Genomic DNA, 12,653 nt, shown 5'->3' with positions numbered 1-12,653 from the left:
TGTGTATTATTGGCAGCTTTGTGAAAAAAATAAAAAGCAGATAACTGTAGGAGTCTGGATTTATATATAGGTCCTCAGTTCTATTCCATTAATCAATGTTTGTTTTGATGCCAACACCGCTATTTGTATTACTGTGACTCCATTGTAAAACTTATAATCTGGGGTGGTAATACTGCAGCAGTTTTTTGGGTTTTTTTAATTGTTCAGAATTATTTTGACTATCCTGGGTCTTTTATATTTCCTTTTGAAATTTAAGATGTTTTTTCAGTATCTGTAAGGAATTGCACTGGAATTTGGATGCACATTTCATTGAATCTATCGATTACTTTTTGTATGATGGCCACTTTGATAATATTGATCCTACCAGTCCGTGAGCATGGAAGGTCTTTCCATCTTCTGGTATCTATTTCTTTTTCAGTGTCTTCAAGTTTTCACTGTAAGAGTTTTCATTTTCCCTGGTTAGACTTATCCCAAGATCTTTTGCGGCTCTTGGGGATGGCATTCTTTTCCTGATCTCCTTCGAAGTGTTTGACATTTGCATGTAGGAAGGCTGCTGGTTTTCTACAAATTGATTTTGTATCCTACTACTGTTCTGAATTTCTAGTCAGTGTTGCCTAACTCAAGATATTTTTTTTTACAGATTTCATGCTTGCTTTTCTCCTTCAAAAGATAAAAGCAGCTTGTTTTACCAAATTAAGAAGTCAAGTTTTAAGTAGGCAGGGGAGAGAATCACAGCATACATTACATCAAATCATAAAAAGCTATTTAAGTATCAGCTATGTTTTCCTGGTTTACCTTTCCTTGAAGCTTAATGGTTTTACTCTCTCTTCCACATTAGTGAAAACTAGACATTCAGATCAAGAACTTAGAGGCAGAAGAGTCTAAAGTACTAACAAACTATCCCACATCATATGAAATTCTCCTGGACCTGAAAGCAGTTTCCATTCCACTTGAGAGTGTCAAGTGAAGGCAGAGACATTCACTTGACACTCTCAGGATTGAGTGCCGGCCTGGTGCTCTGTGATTAGCAAATGTATCTTCACAATCTGATGAAGACAAATGAAGTTCAGTCCTCAGAAACACTGGCATATCGCAAAACTGGCAGAGATAAATGTAGGGATGTAAAATTAATTCATAGAGGAAAGAAAATAAGACACCCTTGGTAAATGGGTCACACTGTGTTATTATTGCTTGTAACCACTTCCTGCTTGCACAGACTCTACCTGAAGACATGGGTAACTTGAGTCCAATTAGGAAACTCCTGCAACAGATATCAGAGTTTTAGCCACCATACTGAAACCTCCAATAAATACACTGCATATCCTTCATGATGCAATTCTGTTTTAAAAAATCCAAAAGACAGATTTTGTGGACTTTAAATAAATTCACTATTTAGTTCATTTTCAACAGAGCAATTAAGATGTTTTAATTTATACTCAGATTTTATTCTTAGAGTACTAAGTGTTTTAGAGGCAAACTCTACTTCCCATTCTTTTTTTTCTTGGTCTCCACAATAATTCTAGAAATCAGTCATTGCCAAAACTGGCTGCCTCCAGTTCTTAGTGCAACAAATGTTATTGCTGTAATTCTCAAATGCGCAGGTATCATGCTGACTTGAATTCTAATTAGCCTCTAAGCAAGAAGAACACTGCATGGCTAATTCATTCTGTGTCAAGACACATTAATCAACATTTTTGGGAGGTGCTCTTAGCACCCAAGCAAATCAGCACATATTTTTCAAACTCTGTGGTACTATTTTTAGGGACAATGAAAATCAGATCTGCTCAGGAACAATAAATATCACAGAAAACATGACTTGGTCTAGAGAGAGTTTTCAGACAGGTTAAGAAAATGATATATTTTACTTCTTTAATTGATCATGGCTTATAAAAATAAAGCAAATAGTAATAAATGAAAAACCAGATATTTTTCTGCGAGCAAGAACTAATCAGTTAGGACTTTTCTGACCACCATTCTGCCTAACAGATGGAATGTTCTGGAAGTCTATCTGGAAACATCTGGCAAGCCATTTCTGTGAAAATGAAACTGCCTCTCCTCTCTCTCTCTCTCTCTCTCTCTCTCTCTCTCTCTCTCTCTCTCTTCCTTCCTTTATTCATTGGACTAACAACCCCCGCTAAATATTTGTTGGTTCTTCTCACCTCTATGGATGCTCTATCCCAGTGACCATTTGGAAAGTAGAGTGAGACTGTCTGAAATATTCCCCTGCTGTTCTTAGAAAGTCAGTTAAGATTTTATTATAGAATCCTAAGACTTCATGAAATCTTCAGCAGTCATTAGATTTCAGAAAAGCCATGCCCCTAAAGATTTCCTGGCTTTCCTTTGTGTCTTTATAATATAGAAGGGCAGTTGTTGTTGCTTTCATGGTTGGTGGACAGGATTGCAATGGCTAATATGGCTCCATAGTCTGTTTATTCTTTAACTTTTATCTAGAAGATTTCAGTTGCTATTTTTAAGTTTGCTATTACAGTAAGATATTTGGATCAGTTGCTTGAGGGGAGGGTGAATAGATAATAGATAATAGGGTGAGTTGAAGAAAAATTACTTCAACCAAAATATATCTTATTCAAGATTAAACTGGAGACATTTTGTTCATTGTTAGTTAGATTGCATGTTTTATGATATAAAACTGAATTTTGCCAAGTAAGACCATTAAAAATGTAAGGATGATAACATTGGAATGTGAATGGGTCCCCCAAAAAAATCTCTTTACTATCTGGCTTAAAGGACTACAGCTGGATTCTCATGCACACTTCCACATTCAGCCTCTCAATTCATTGTTGGGAATGGCATATTTTACACATCTCAGATAGGTAATTGGACAAGGAAATGTTAGTTCAACAGCTTAGTCAGACAGTTGTTGGTGTTCTTTGATACAACTCCATGAGTGGCTTGAATCTTAAACCTTCTGCAGGCATATCACGAGCTGGTCACACTCCGATGCTGAAGAGCAAAAGCAATGTCTTTTCCATATTGTGAAGCCATCCAGCCTTTAAAGCCTGGTCTAGAGTCTGAGAGAGCCAGGGTTTCCCCACAACACTTTCTCAGAACCACTAGTATAAGCTTGGGAGATAAGTAAGCTTAAAAAGCTTAAGATATTGGGACATACATCTTTAATCCAGCTCTGAGGAGGCAGAGGCAGGTGGATCTGAGTTTGAGCACAGCCAGTCTACAAAGTGAGTTCCAGAACAGCCAGTGCTACATACACAGTTAACTCCTGTCTCAAAAGAAAAAATGAAAAGGGCCGGGCGGTGGTGGCACACGCCTTTAATGACAGGACTCGGAGGCAGAGGCAGGTGAGTCTCTATGAGTTAGAGACCAGCCTGGTCTACAAGAGCTAGTTCCAGGACAGCCTCCAAAGCCACAGAGAAATCCTGTCTCAAAACACCAAAAAAATGAAAAAGGAAAAGAAAAAAAAGAAGGAAAGGAAGGGGAGAGGGGGAGAGGAAGAATGGAAGGAGGGAGGGAGGGAGGGAAGAAAAGTAAGAGCTTAAGACCCCAAGATTCCCCCACCGTGGAGATCTTCATGCCCTGTCTATATCAGCAGTAGTTTCTGGAGTCTGAGAGAAAAGAGACCAATAAGAATCCCCACCCCACCATGAGATGGAGAAAATGGACTAATGGCCATAAAGAGACTGAGTACTCTGAGAGGAAGCAGACACAAACCAGTGATCCTATAACTAGATGTGACAGGTTTTGCCTTGAATACATTGGAATATGAAGGCTGTCAAGATATACACGTGACTGGCACTTTTTGCAGTGGTAATCATGAGCAGCTAATCATACTAAAAGCCTTTCAAAGCATGTAAAAGCAACAGTACTAAAATAACTGAAACTATCAAATCTTCTCTGACTTTATCTCTTGAAATTAAATAATTTTACCCTCAACTACCTATTAAAGAAATTTAATGTGTCTTTAAAAGGAAGAAAAAATGCCTTTACCTAGCTGCTGAGATAACAAAGCCTTTTTTATTTGTGAATAATGCAACTGCATGCTTGACATTTTTGTAAATTAAACACTAACTCAAATAAGGAATGTGTTTCTGTGACTCTTGCCCCTTCTTTTTGTTAGTAAGCTTAAATGAAGCGTCCACTTGACTGACAAAAGAGATCATTTTATTTTTGCTTGAAAATGTGTAGAGTACAAGTTGACAAGCAAATATTCAACCTCTACATTACAATTTTGGGACATCCGTCATGAACAATGACTTTAACATTCGTTCCAGAATTCCTCCCGAAAATGGAGAGAAGATCCTACTCATGTTAATACTACTTTATTAGAAGAAATCTTTTATATGTAAATAAATGTGTTTCCTGTAGAATTTTTGTTTATAAGATTACAAATCAAACTATTTTGCTAAAGATGGAATTGCAAATGACTTTCCTGAATTGAGTTCAGATTTTTATTTTGAAATATTAAGAAGTATGACAAATTTGCCCGGTTTTCCCTCCTAGGAGGTGGTAGACTGTGGTGCCAAGTAGAATAGGAACTGTAGGAAATAACCTTACCATCAACCTCAGTTGACGAGGCCCAACCCCCCCTCTTTCTATGCTCTGAGTGCCCAAGTCAGAGTAAGTCTGTGAGCAGTGGGTGTGTCACCTGAAATGTTTGATGGTGATCATATCCTTCTGTTCCAACTAGACCCTCAGTCAGTCCTATTCTGAAGCTGTCCCTCTTAGTCTCGGATGTCACAGGTTTCAGGACCAACCCTGCAAGATAAACTTCATTTCCGTAGCAGGTAGCAAATTCCCAGGTTCTTCCTTGGATTATCTGCATGTCTTCTGGTGTGACTACCAATTTAGGGCTTTCTGGGATGTCATTTAAAGAACTGTCTAGAATGAGTCAAAGTTGAGGAAGACGAAGTGCTGTGACTGTGGTTATAGTTTATTATAAAAGTGGGAAAAGAGCGGCCCAGTAAATAAGGCAATGTCTAGGAGACCCCTGACCTCAAAAGCCTCTGTCCTTGTGGATCTGAATGCTCCACCCTCCTGGCACAGAACCATCTGCTGACTGGGAAAGTCTACACTGGCCCTGTCACTTAGGGATTTCTATGGGGATTCCATTGCATAATTGATGAAATCACTACCCTCTAGTGATTGAACTCATTCTCCAGCCATTCTCCCTTTCCCATAGGTTAATAAATAGAATAGAAAATTCCAACCTTCTGGCCATCAGAATGGTTCCTTATGCCTTGACAATATCTAGGGGGCTCACTTAGAGTTTCCTGTTTGTATCAATTCACATGTCGTTGGAAGGGACCAGTTACAGGCAACAAAAGATGTCCCTTACCATTCCCATACCAGAGGAATCTAAGTCTTAGAGGATCTAGGCCAAGACCTAGGTACCATTTATTATGCCACAGATGAATTTCCTCCAGGCAGTAGAGATACTATTTGAGAGGTATAGCAAGAAGGAGATTTTCATGTTGAGCATTACTATACTGTCCCCCAGTCATAGTCATTGTATCAGTTATGTATTGTTGCCTACTGCCTTACCCTAGAAAGTAGTTGCTGAAACTGTTGGCTTACAGTCTCTGAAGGACAGGAATTCAAGCAGAGCATGGCAGGTGCCTCTGACTCTGAGTCCCCAAAGAGACTGCAAGGAAGCAGGCATCCATAGCTGTGTTCTCTTTAGCAGATGCTGAGGGGATGGAGAATCCACTCCCAAGCTCCCTTGCAGAGGTCTTGACAGACCTCAGTTCTCACACTGTGGCAGCTCCATTGGACTACTCACAGCAGGGCTGTTTACCCCGCTCAGAGCAGGTGATCCAAGTGAGAAGATACAGGAAAGACCCACCCCAAACAGAAATCACTCTTCACAGCTTAGATCCAGATGTGATGTCCCATCACTCCCAGAATATTTTATTCACTAGATTTACATAGCGAGTCTACTCTTGACTCAAGAGGAAGAGATTTCACAAGGCTATGGACACAGGAATAGGGTCTTATAGGACTCTCCAGATCCACCCAAACACAATAAGCTTTAGTGTGGTAAATGACAAACACCAGACAGATGGTGGAAGAAATTATTATAAAGACCTATGTCCAGTGACCTCGCCACTTGCTAAAGCATCTCTAGAGCTCAGAGTGGTCTGAGTTTCCATTGAGTTTTCAGAGTTTTCATCTTTTAGTAAGTAGCATGATCTCAGCTAGATGCTTGTACACAATCAAGGAAGTAAAATCGCAAGTGGAAGAACTGAGCAAGATGTCAGATAAATAATGTCTTGCATGCTCATCTTTTTTAAGGGAGAACCAGGCTTCATTGGTCCTCAAGGAGAGCCAGGCTTACCAGGGTTACCAGGAACAAAAGTAAGTAGACCTTTATCCCCCTTGCTTTCCTGTAAAATTTGTCTCATCCCTACTGAAAGAAAGGTGGGAGGACTCCACTGTTTAGATGGCCACATATTTCTGCCTTAGAATGGAGGCAGCCTAATCCATCTATTAATGGCATGCATTGGAAGTTATATCCAGGAAGCTCTAGGCACATCAGTAGGTAGGTGGAATATAGTAGTAGTTCAAGTTTGCCCTCTGGATTCCTCAATAAGTGTGATGCCTCTAGCCTCCTGATGACATGGAAAGGTAGCTGAGAGAGAGGGGGCTAGAGCTCACCAACCCCTGCTCTTCCTCACCCATTTTAGCACACACTTGTAAATTGGACATTAATCTCATCCCCATGGATGTCACAGAGATTTCTAAATACTTCATCCCAAAAAGATCTACCCTGAATGATGTTTGCAGACATATTCTATAATGAAAACCATCTTTTAATGTTCTACTTGGCAATCTTAAAGGGGACCCTGAAAGTAAAAACTTCATGCTTCCACGCAAAAAGAATACAGCGCTACAGAGTCAAGTCCAGAGTTCTCTCTTACTTGCCCAGTAAGACATAAAAGGATAGGAGTCTGATGCTGCTGCTGTACTTATCACATACTCACGAATCAGAAGTGCAAAGTGGCATCAACTTATATTTGTTCATTTTAAACCACAGCAGACTTTGCCTTGGTGAGGTCTCAGTTCACTAGAAATAGGCCAGGGGTGATTTCCAACAGTTAGAGAAATATGTCATGGTTTATTCAGACAGACTACTCTTCATTTCTGCTTAGGTCAAGTGAAAATAACTCTAATCCTAGCAAGTGGAAACTATTCATTGCCTAAGGGGACTGGAACTCATAGGATTATGCAAAATTGTTTCAAAAAGAAATCGCATTTTCACACAATGCACTATCAGGCCCATTAAAGAAATTCTGTTTTAGATTCACACATGATAGGCCTTTTTGAGAGGGAACGAGAGAGACAGAAAAGAAGTAAATTGTCTGTTAATATGAGAACTGTTATATTGACTGAGCTTGAAGCTATAAAGCCAGGAGAGAAGAGAAGGTGGCCAGGTGGAAGAGTAGATCCACCAGAACAGGGGGAGAGCGAGGCCCAGCAGGGGAGGCCAATTGCATATTTTAGGGGTGACCCTCCCCACTCAGTCCACTGGCCGATGTGCAATCTCCTCTGAAAACACACTGATAAAAACAATAAGAATGCTCCAGCAGTTACATAAATGCTCCTTAACCCAGCCACGTTGGCACCGAAAGTTAACAAGCTCAGATGGTTTTGTGTATGAAGTAGGGTCATAAGTGTTCAAAGATTGACATACTACAGGCATGCTGTAAACACGCTGTGGCCCTCTGCTTACCTCTGTTTTAGCAAACTCCCGCATTCTTCTCCAAGGAACAGCCATGGGGAGGATGCTATTTATCCGTTTTGCAATTTGTGACAGGGTGAACGTGGAGAGGCGGGGCCTCCTGGAAGAGGTGAACGAGGGGATCCTGGAGCCCCAGGACCAAAGGTCAGTTATTCTTATATTGGAAAAGAGCATTTTTTTAGTTTGGGAGTGCTCGCCTCTTGCTGTAGAATATGCAGCTAACTCTTCAACAGATACTAAAGCCACCCCAATTACAAACACCTCATGGAAATGCACACTGATAGTTATTAATTTTGCAGTTTGACTTTTCTTGTTTACTCTGTGCAGCTCAGTGAAGAAATTCATAGCATATCAGGATGTGAAGGAGAGTTGCTGTCATGTTATATACTATCACACAAGTGTGTTACAGCCAGCTAAGAAAATCCTCATTGCCGAGTGCTCTGTTCATTTCCATGGTAACTTGACGGAGTGTAACACCTTGAAAATATTAGAGCTAAGGACTTATTTGCCTATGCAATCTCTATTTACCTAAACGTTATGCAAGCTAACATGGTCGTACTCTATTCTAATAACCAGCCTCTCTTGGAGACAGGAGTGATGTAGTCTCTTTGAAAAAGAAGTCTAAGCATAGAAGCACTGTTGAGACTCATAAGAGTCACTTTCAGAGCTCTCGCCAACTACTGATGGAAACCAGTCTTGGAGTCATAATGGACAGAGGTTGGCAGAGACCAGGGAGTGAGTTCCTGCGGCAGCAATGTGCATTCTGTGTGTTAGAATAACCAAAAGTACATACAGCACTGTGCCGGACAGTTAAGATAAAGCGTGTCATGATACTCTTTATTCTGAACCACTGTTCTTATCTTCCCTGTCATTCTTTTTCTCATCTTCATGCTCTCTTACAATAGGGGAAACAAGGTGAATCAGGAGCTAGAGGCCCAAAGGGGTCAAAGGTCAGTAAACAATAACCATTTTGATGTGGCTTCAGGCTTTCAAGATAAGTGTCTTTTGCCTTTTCCACAAGAATCCTGTTGTAGACGAAACCTGTCCTTCAGGGCTTATATTCGTTTGTCCCTGTGATTATATCACAAGACACTGGCTTTTTTTCCCCCTTGTTTTTATCTGCTCTCATCCTTCAGGCTATTCTTGTGTGTGTGTATGTGTGTGTGTGTCTGCCTGTGTGTGTGTGTGTGTGTGTGTGTGTGTGTGTGTGTGTGTGTGTGTGTGTTATGCTATGTGCCACAACACACATGTGGAGGTCAGAGGAGAATTCGTGGGAGTCAGTTTGGGACCTGGAGATGGACCTCCGGTTGTCAGAGTTGGTGGCGAGTGCCTCTACCTGCTTAGCTATTCGCCAGCCACCTTCACACTATTCTTTCAGGGAGAGTATATGTCCTGTTTCTTGAGATTAGCTTCTTTGGGAAAAGAAGCAGTTTATGAATTGTATGCTCTTAACTTTCATTTCCTATCTTTGTTGCCAAATGCTTGTGTTATACTTTGGTTTGTTATGTAACTCCATTTAGAGAGTTTGAATATTACCCTAGGACTAGAACATGGTTCAATGAGTAAAACTACTTACTATACAAGGGGAGGCTCTGAGTTTGAATCCCCAGAACCCACAAAATAACTCAGGCATCCGTAATCCTTGCACTCCTGCAAGAAGATAGGAGGGAAGACAAGGGACTCCCTCGGAAGCTAGCCTGGCTTAGACTGGAAATCACCAATGAGAGACCCTGTTTCAAATTAAGTGGAAGAGGACAGGCATCGACACCCAAAGTTATGTTCTGACCTCCACACTCTCTGTGATACAATGCAGACACATGCACACAATTAAATAATAATAAAAATAAAATGTCACCCCAATAGCAGAGTTATCCCTTTGTCATGATGCTTATACTATCTGAAATAGCATGTATACTGTCTCTTAAAATGTTGATAACAGGGAAAAGAACAAAATGGGACTAGAGAATAGAGGCCATTAATTCCCTATCCATGGTGAAGTTAATTGTCATGACCAGTATTACTAGTATAACATGCTTGAGAAAAAATACAACCCCCTTTGTCCTTATCTTCATTGGTCCTTATCCACTTCATGTAAATAGGTAGAGAAACAGATGATGTTTTAAGTTTCATATAGAGGGCTGGAGAGATGGCTCAGAGGTTAAGAGGTCCTGAGTTCAATTCCCAGCAACCACATGGTGGCTCACAACCATCTGTAATGAGTTCTGGTATATCTGGTGTGCAGATATACATGGAAGCAGAATGTTGTATACATAATAAATAAATAAAATCTAAAAAAAGATTAATTTATTGTTAAAAAAGTTTCATATAGAAAGGGGGCTCTAGTTTTAAGCTATTTTAAATAACCTTTCAATATACACAGATTTTAATATTTTTCCACTACTTGTTATTTTAGACTTCTGATCATTTGAAGAGTGTAGTCTGTTTATTCTTGGTGTCTCAGTGGGTGGGGTTATGACACCATAGATAAAACTCCAGAGATGTTTTTGTATTGCTTTGAAATAGTAAAGGGGAGGAGGCAGAAAGGTGAGGACAGAGAGGAGAAGGAGAGTGCTAAGATAAAGAAGTCTGGCCAACCTGGTCTAGCTGACTGCTGTCAACTTGTAGAGTAGTGTTAAAATAGCTACAGGTAGCTACTGTCATCAGAGGGAGCTCTAGCGTCTGATTATAAATTCCCATTCTCCCTAGAATGATCTCTCTATTCCTTCCTGTCCCTGTTATCTGTATTTTCTTCTGTGAGAACAGATGCCACAGTGGCTCCTCCCTTTTCCCTTTATTCAAAATCCCTCCAAAGGAAAACAACCCTGCCCAGTCTGAAGATAAATGTTACTTTGGGGCCTTAGAAATCACTCACTTCACATTTGAAAATCCTGGCCAAAGAGTATATAGCGTGTCTGATTGTTCAAGATGCCCTGTGTTCTGAGGAAGAAGTTTACCCACCCATCAATAGCATCTGTAGGGGGCATTTACAATGTTGTTGGTTGTGGCTGCTTCATATGTCTGCCGTTTGTGTTTAAAGTGACTCGCTGTGGTACAAATAACTCATTAGATGTGACAGATGTCTATCATTGGCCTTGCTGCTAATTCGTGATTTTCTTTTTTCATGGGCAAAGGGTGATCGTGGAGACAAAGGTGACTCTGGAGCTCTGGGACCACGGGTGAGTATTCCTCTTGACTTAAACTCAGATTTGAGATCATGATGGTGTGACTGTAAAAAGCATCTGAATGGACAGTGTACAGTCAAAACCATTAGTGGTAGATGTGATTATTCCCACTGCTAGCTCCTCCTTGCTCTTAACTTTTTATTCAGCAGCAGGTCATGTAGAGATCCTTACCATATAATAAACTTGATTCTGGAGAAAAGGTAGTATGAAGCCACAGAAACCCAGATAATGAAACTTCCATTTTTTCAGTTAAGGCAATAGTCCATATATTTATACTCTTGAGAAAAGTCAGAGAACAAGGACACAGGTCATGGAAAGTGTGCAGCAGACATCTTGTATATGATAGAAGTCTAGACTGTGTAGAGAGATTGTGTATTCTTACTAACGGATGTGTATTTGTGGGTGTATAATTTTCTTGACTTGTATTTCCTCTAGTTTTGGATAAGTTGGGAAATATGGGATAAGATTCTTACTGGGGAAGGCTCATCATTGCTCTCTTCTTAAAGAATGAGGAAGCAACCTATGATATGTAAATGAGTAGAAAGAGGTCGGGAGTTGCCATAATAAATACAAAGAAAATCAAGAATACTTTGCAAGGCAACAGATTAACTTGTGTCCTTGGAGTCAGTTTCACATCTACCATCAACAGAAAGTTAGAAGTGGCCCATCTCCTTTACAACATGAACAAAATTTAAACGTAGCTATTATTCTGAAATGTACTTGCATCATAGTAAGGAAATAAACATGGAGGACGCGAGCTACTCCACTCTGCCACCATCTTTTGATTAGTTTAACACCCATGACTTTCCCTTGGTTTGTTTTTTTGTCACAGGGTCCACCTGGGCAAAAGGGAGATCCAGGAGCTACTGAGATCATAGACTACAATGGCAACCTCCACGAGGCCTTACAGGCAAGTGACTTTTCTCTGCCCTGAGACACATGGAGAATGACAGATAAGTGTGTTGGTTTTCTGTTGTTGTGATAAAATACCCAGGACAAAAAGCCACTTGTAGAAGAAAGAGTTTATTTTAGCTTATGGTTTCAGAAGGTTAGAGTTCGTAATGGCATCAAAGCACAGCATCAGGAGTAGGGAGCTGAGGACTCCCGTTTTCACTGCAAACATGGAGCAGAGAGCAAGCTGGAAGTGGAGCAAGGCTATGAACTCTCAAAACTCACCGCCACTGATGTACTTCTCCAGCAAGGCAGCAGCGTCTCCCCTAACAGAACAACCCACTGGGGACTAAGTGTTCAAATACCTGAGCCTGTGGGGGACATCCTCACTCACATGACCACAATGGGTCCACGTAACTCGTCAGTGAGTTCTCTCTTCACTGCTCACTTGAAGCATATACACCCACCTCTCTTCCCAGCCCACCTGTCTCCTGCCCCAGTAGTCTTTCATTTTTGCATTTTAAATTCCTAGGCTTTGTTTTTGTTTCCCTTATACTTTTAAATATTCCTAAACCTTATCAAGTATAAACATTGCATTAGTGTAGGCAAATTTTTGCTTCCTTTGCTCTAATAGAGAATTTCACAAAACTGAACAGGAACTGCTTGAGTTCAGATTTCAACTGCCTTTCTTACCAGAGATGTGACCTGGCCAGTTCTTCCGCTTCTGTGTGCCTCTGTTTCTCTGTATTTGAAATGAAGATACTAACAGTATCTACCACACTGGGTTGTTGATAGCAAATGGCTAAATGTATGACACACGCTGAACAGCCCTTGGCACATAGTGGCCTTCTATATGGTTTTTATGTTTC

The 12,653-nt window shown here is 40.5% G+C and overlaps 1 protein-coding gene across 1 annotated transcript in view; it reads left to right on the top strand.

Moving 5' to 3' along the window:
- Positions 1-12,653, top strand: part of Col25a1 (collagen type XXV alpha 1 chain) — a 373,933-nt gene that overhangs the window by 316,457 nt on the left and 44,823 nt on the right. Inside the window, exons 19-22 of the mRNA XM_035451853.1 lie at positions 6,265-6,327; positions 7,787-7,855; positions 10,843-10,887; positions 11,726-11,803. Of these exons, the coding sequence (XP_035307744.1) occupies positions 6,265-6,327; positions 7,787-7,855; positions 10,843-10,887; positions 11,726-11,803 (255 nt within the window). The remainder of the gene's footprint in view (positions 1-6,264; positions 6,328-7,786; positions 7,856-10,842; positions 10,888-11,725; positions 11,804-12,653) is intronic.

This window comes from Cricetulus griseus, assembly GCF_003668045.3.
Source record: "Cricetulus griseus strain 17A/GY chromosome 1 unlocalized genomic scaffold, alternate assembly CriGri-PICRH-1.0 chr1_0, whole genome shotgun sequence".
NCBI lineage: Eukaryota > Metazoa > Chordata > Mammalia > Rodentia > Cricetidae > Cricetulus > Cricetulus griseus.
The sequence above is the reverse complement of the archived record's forward strand: the minus strand, read 5'-3'. Positions and strand labels throughout refer to the sequence as shown.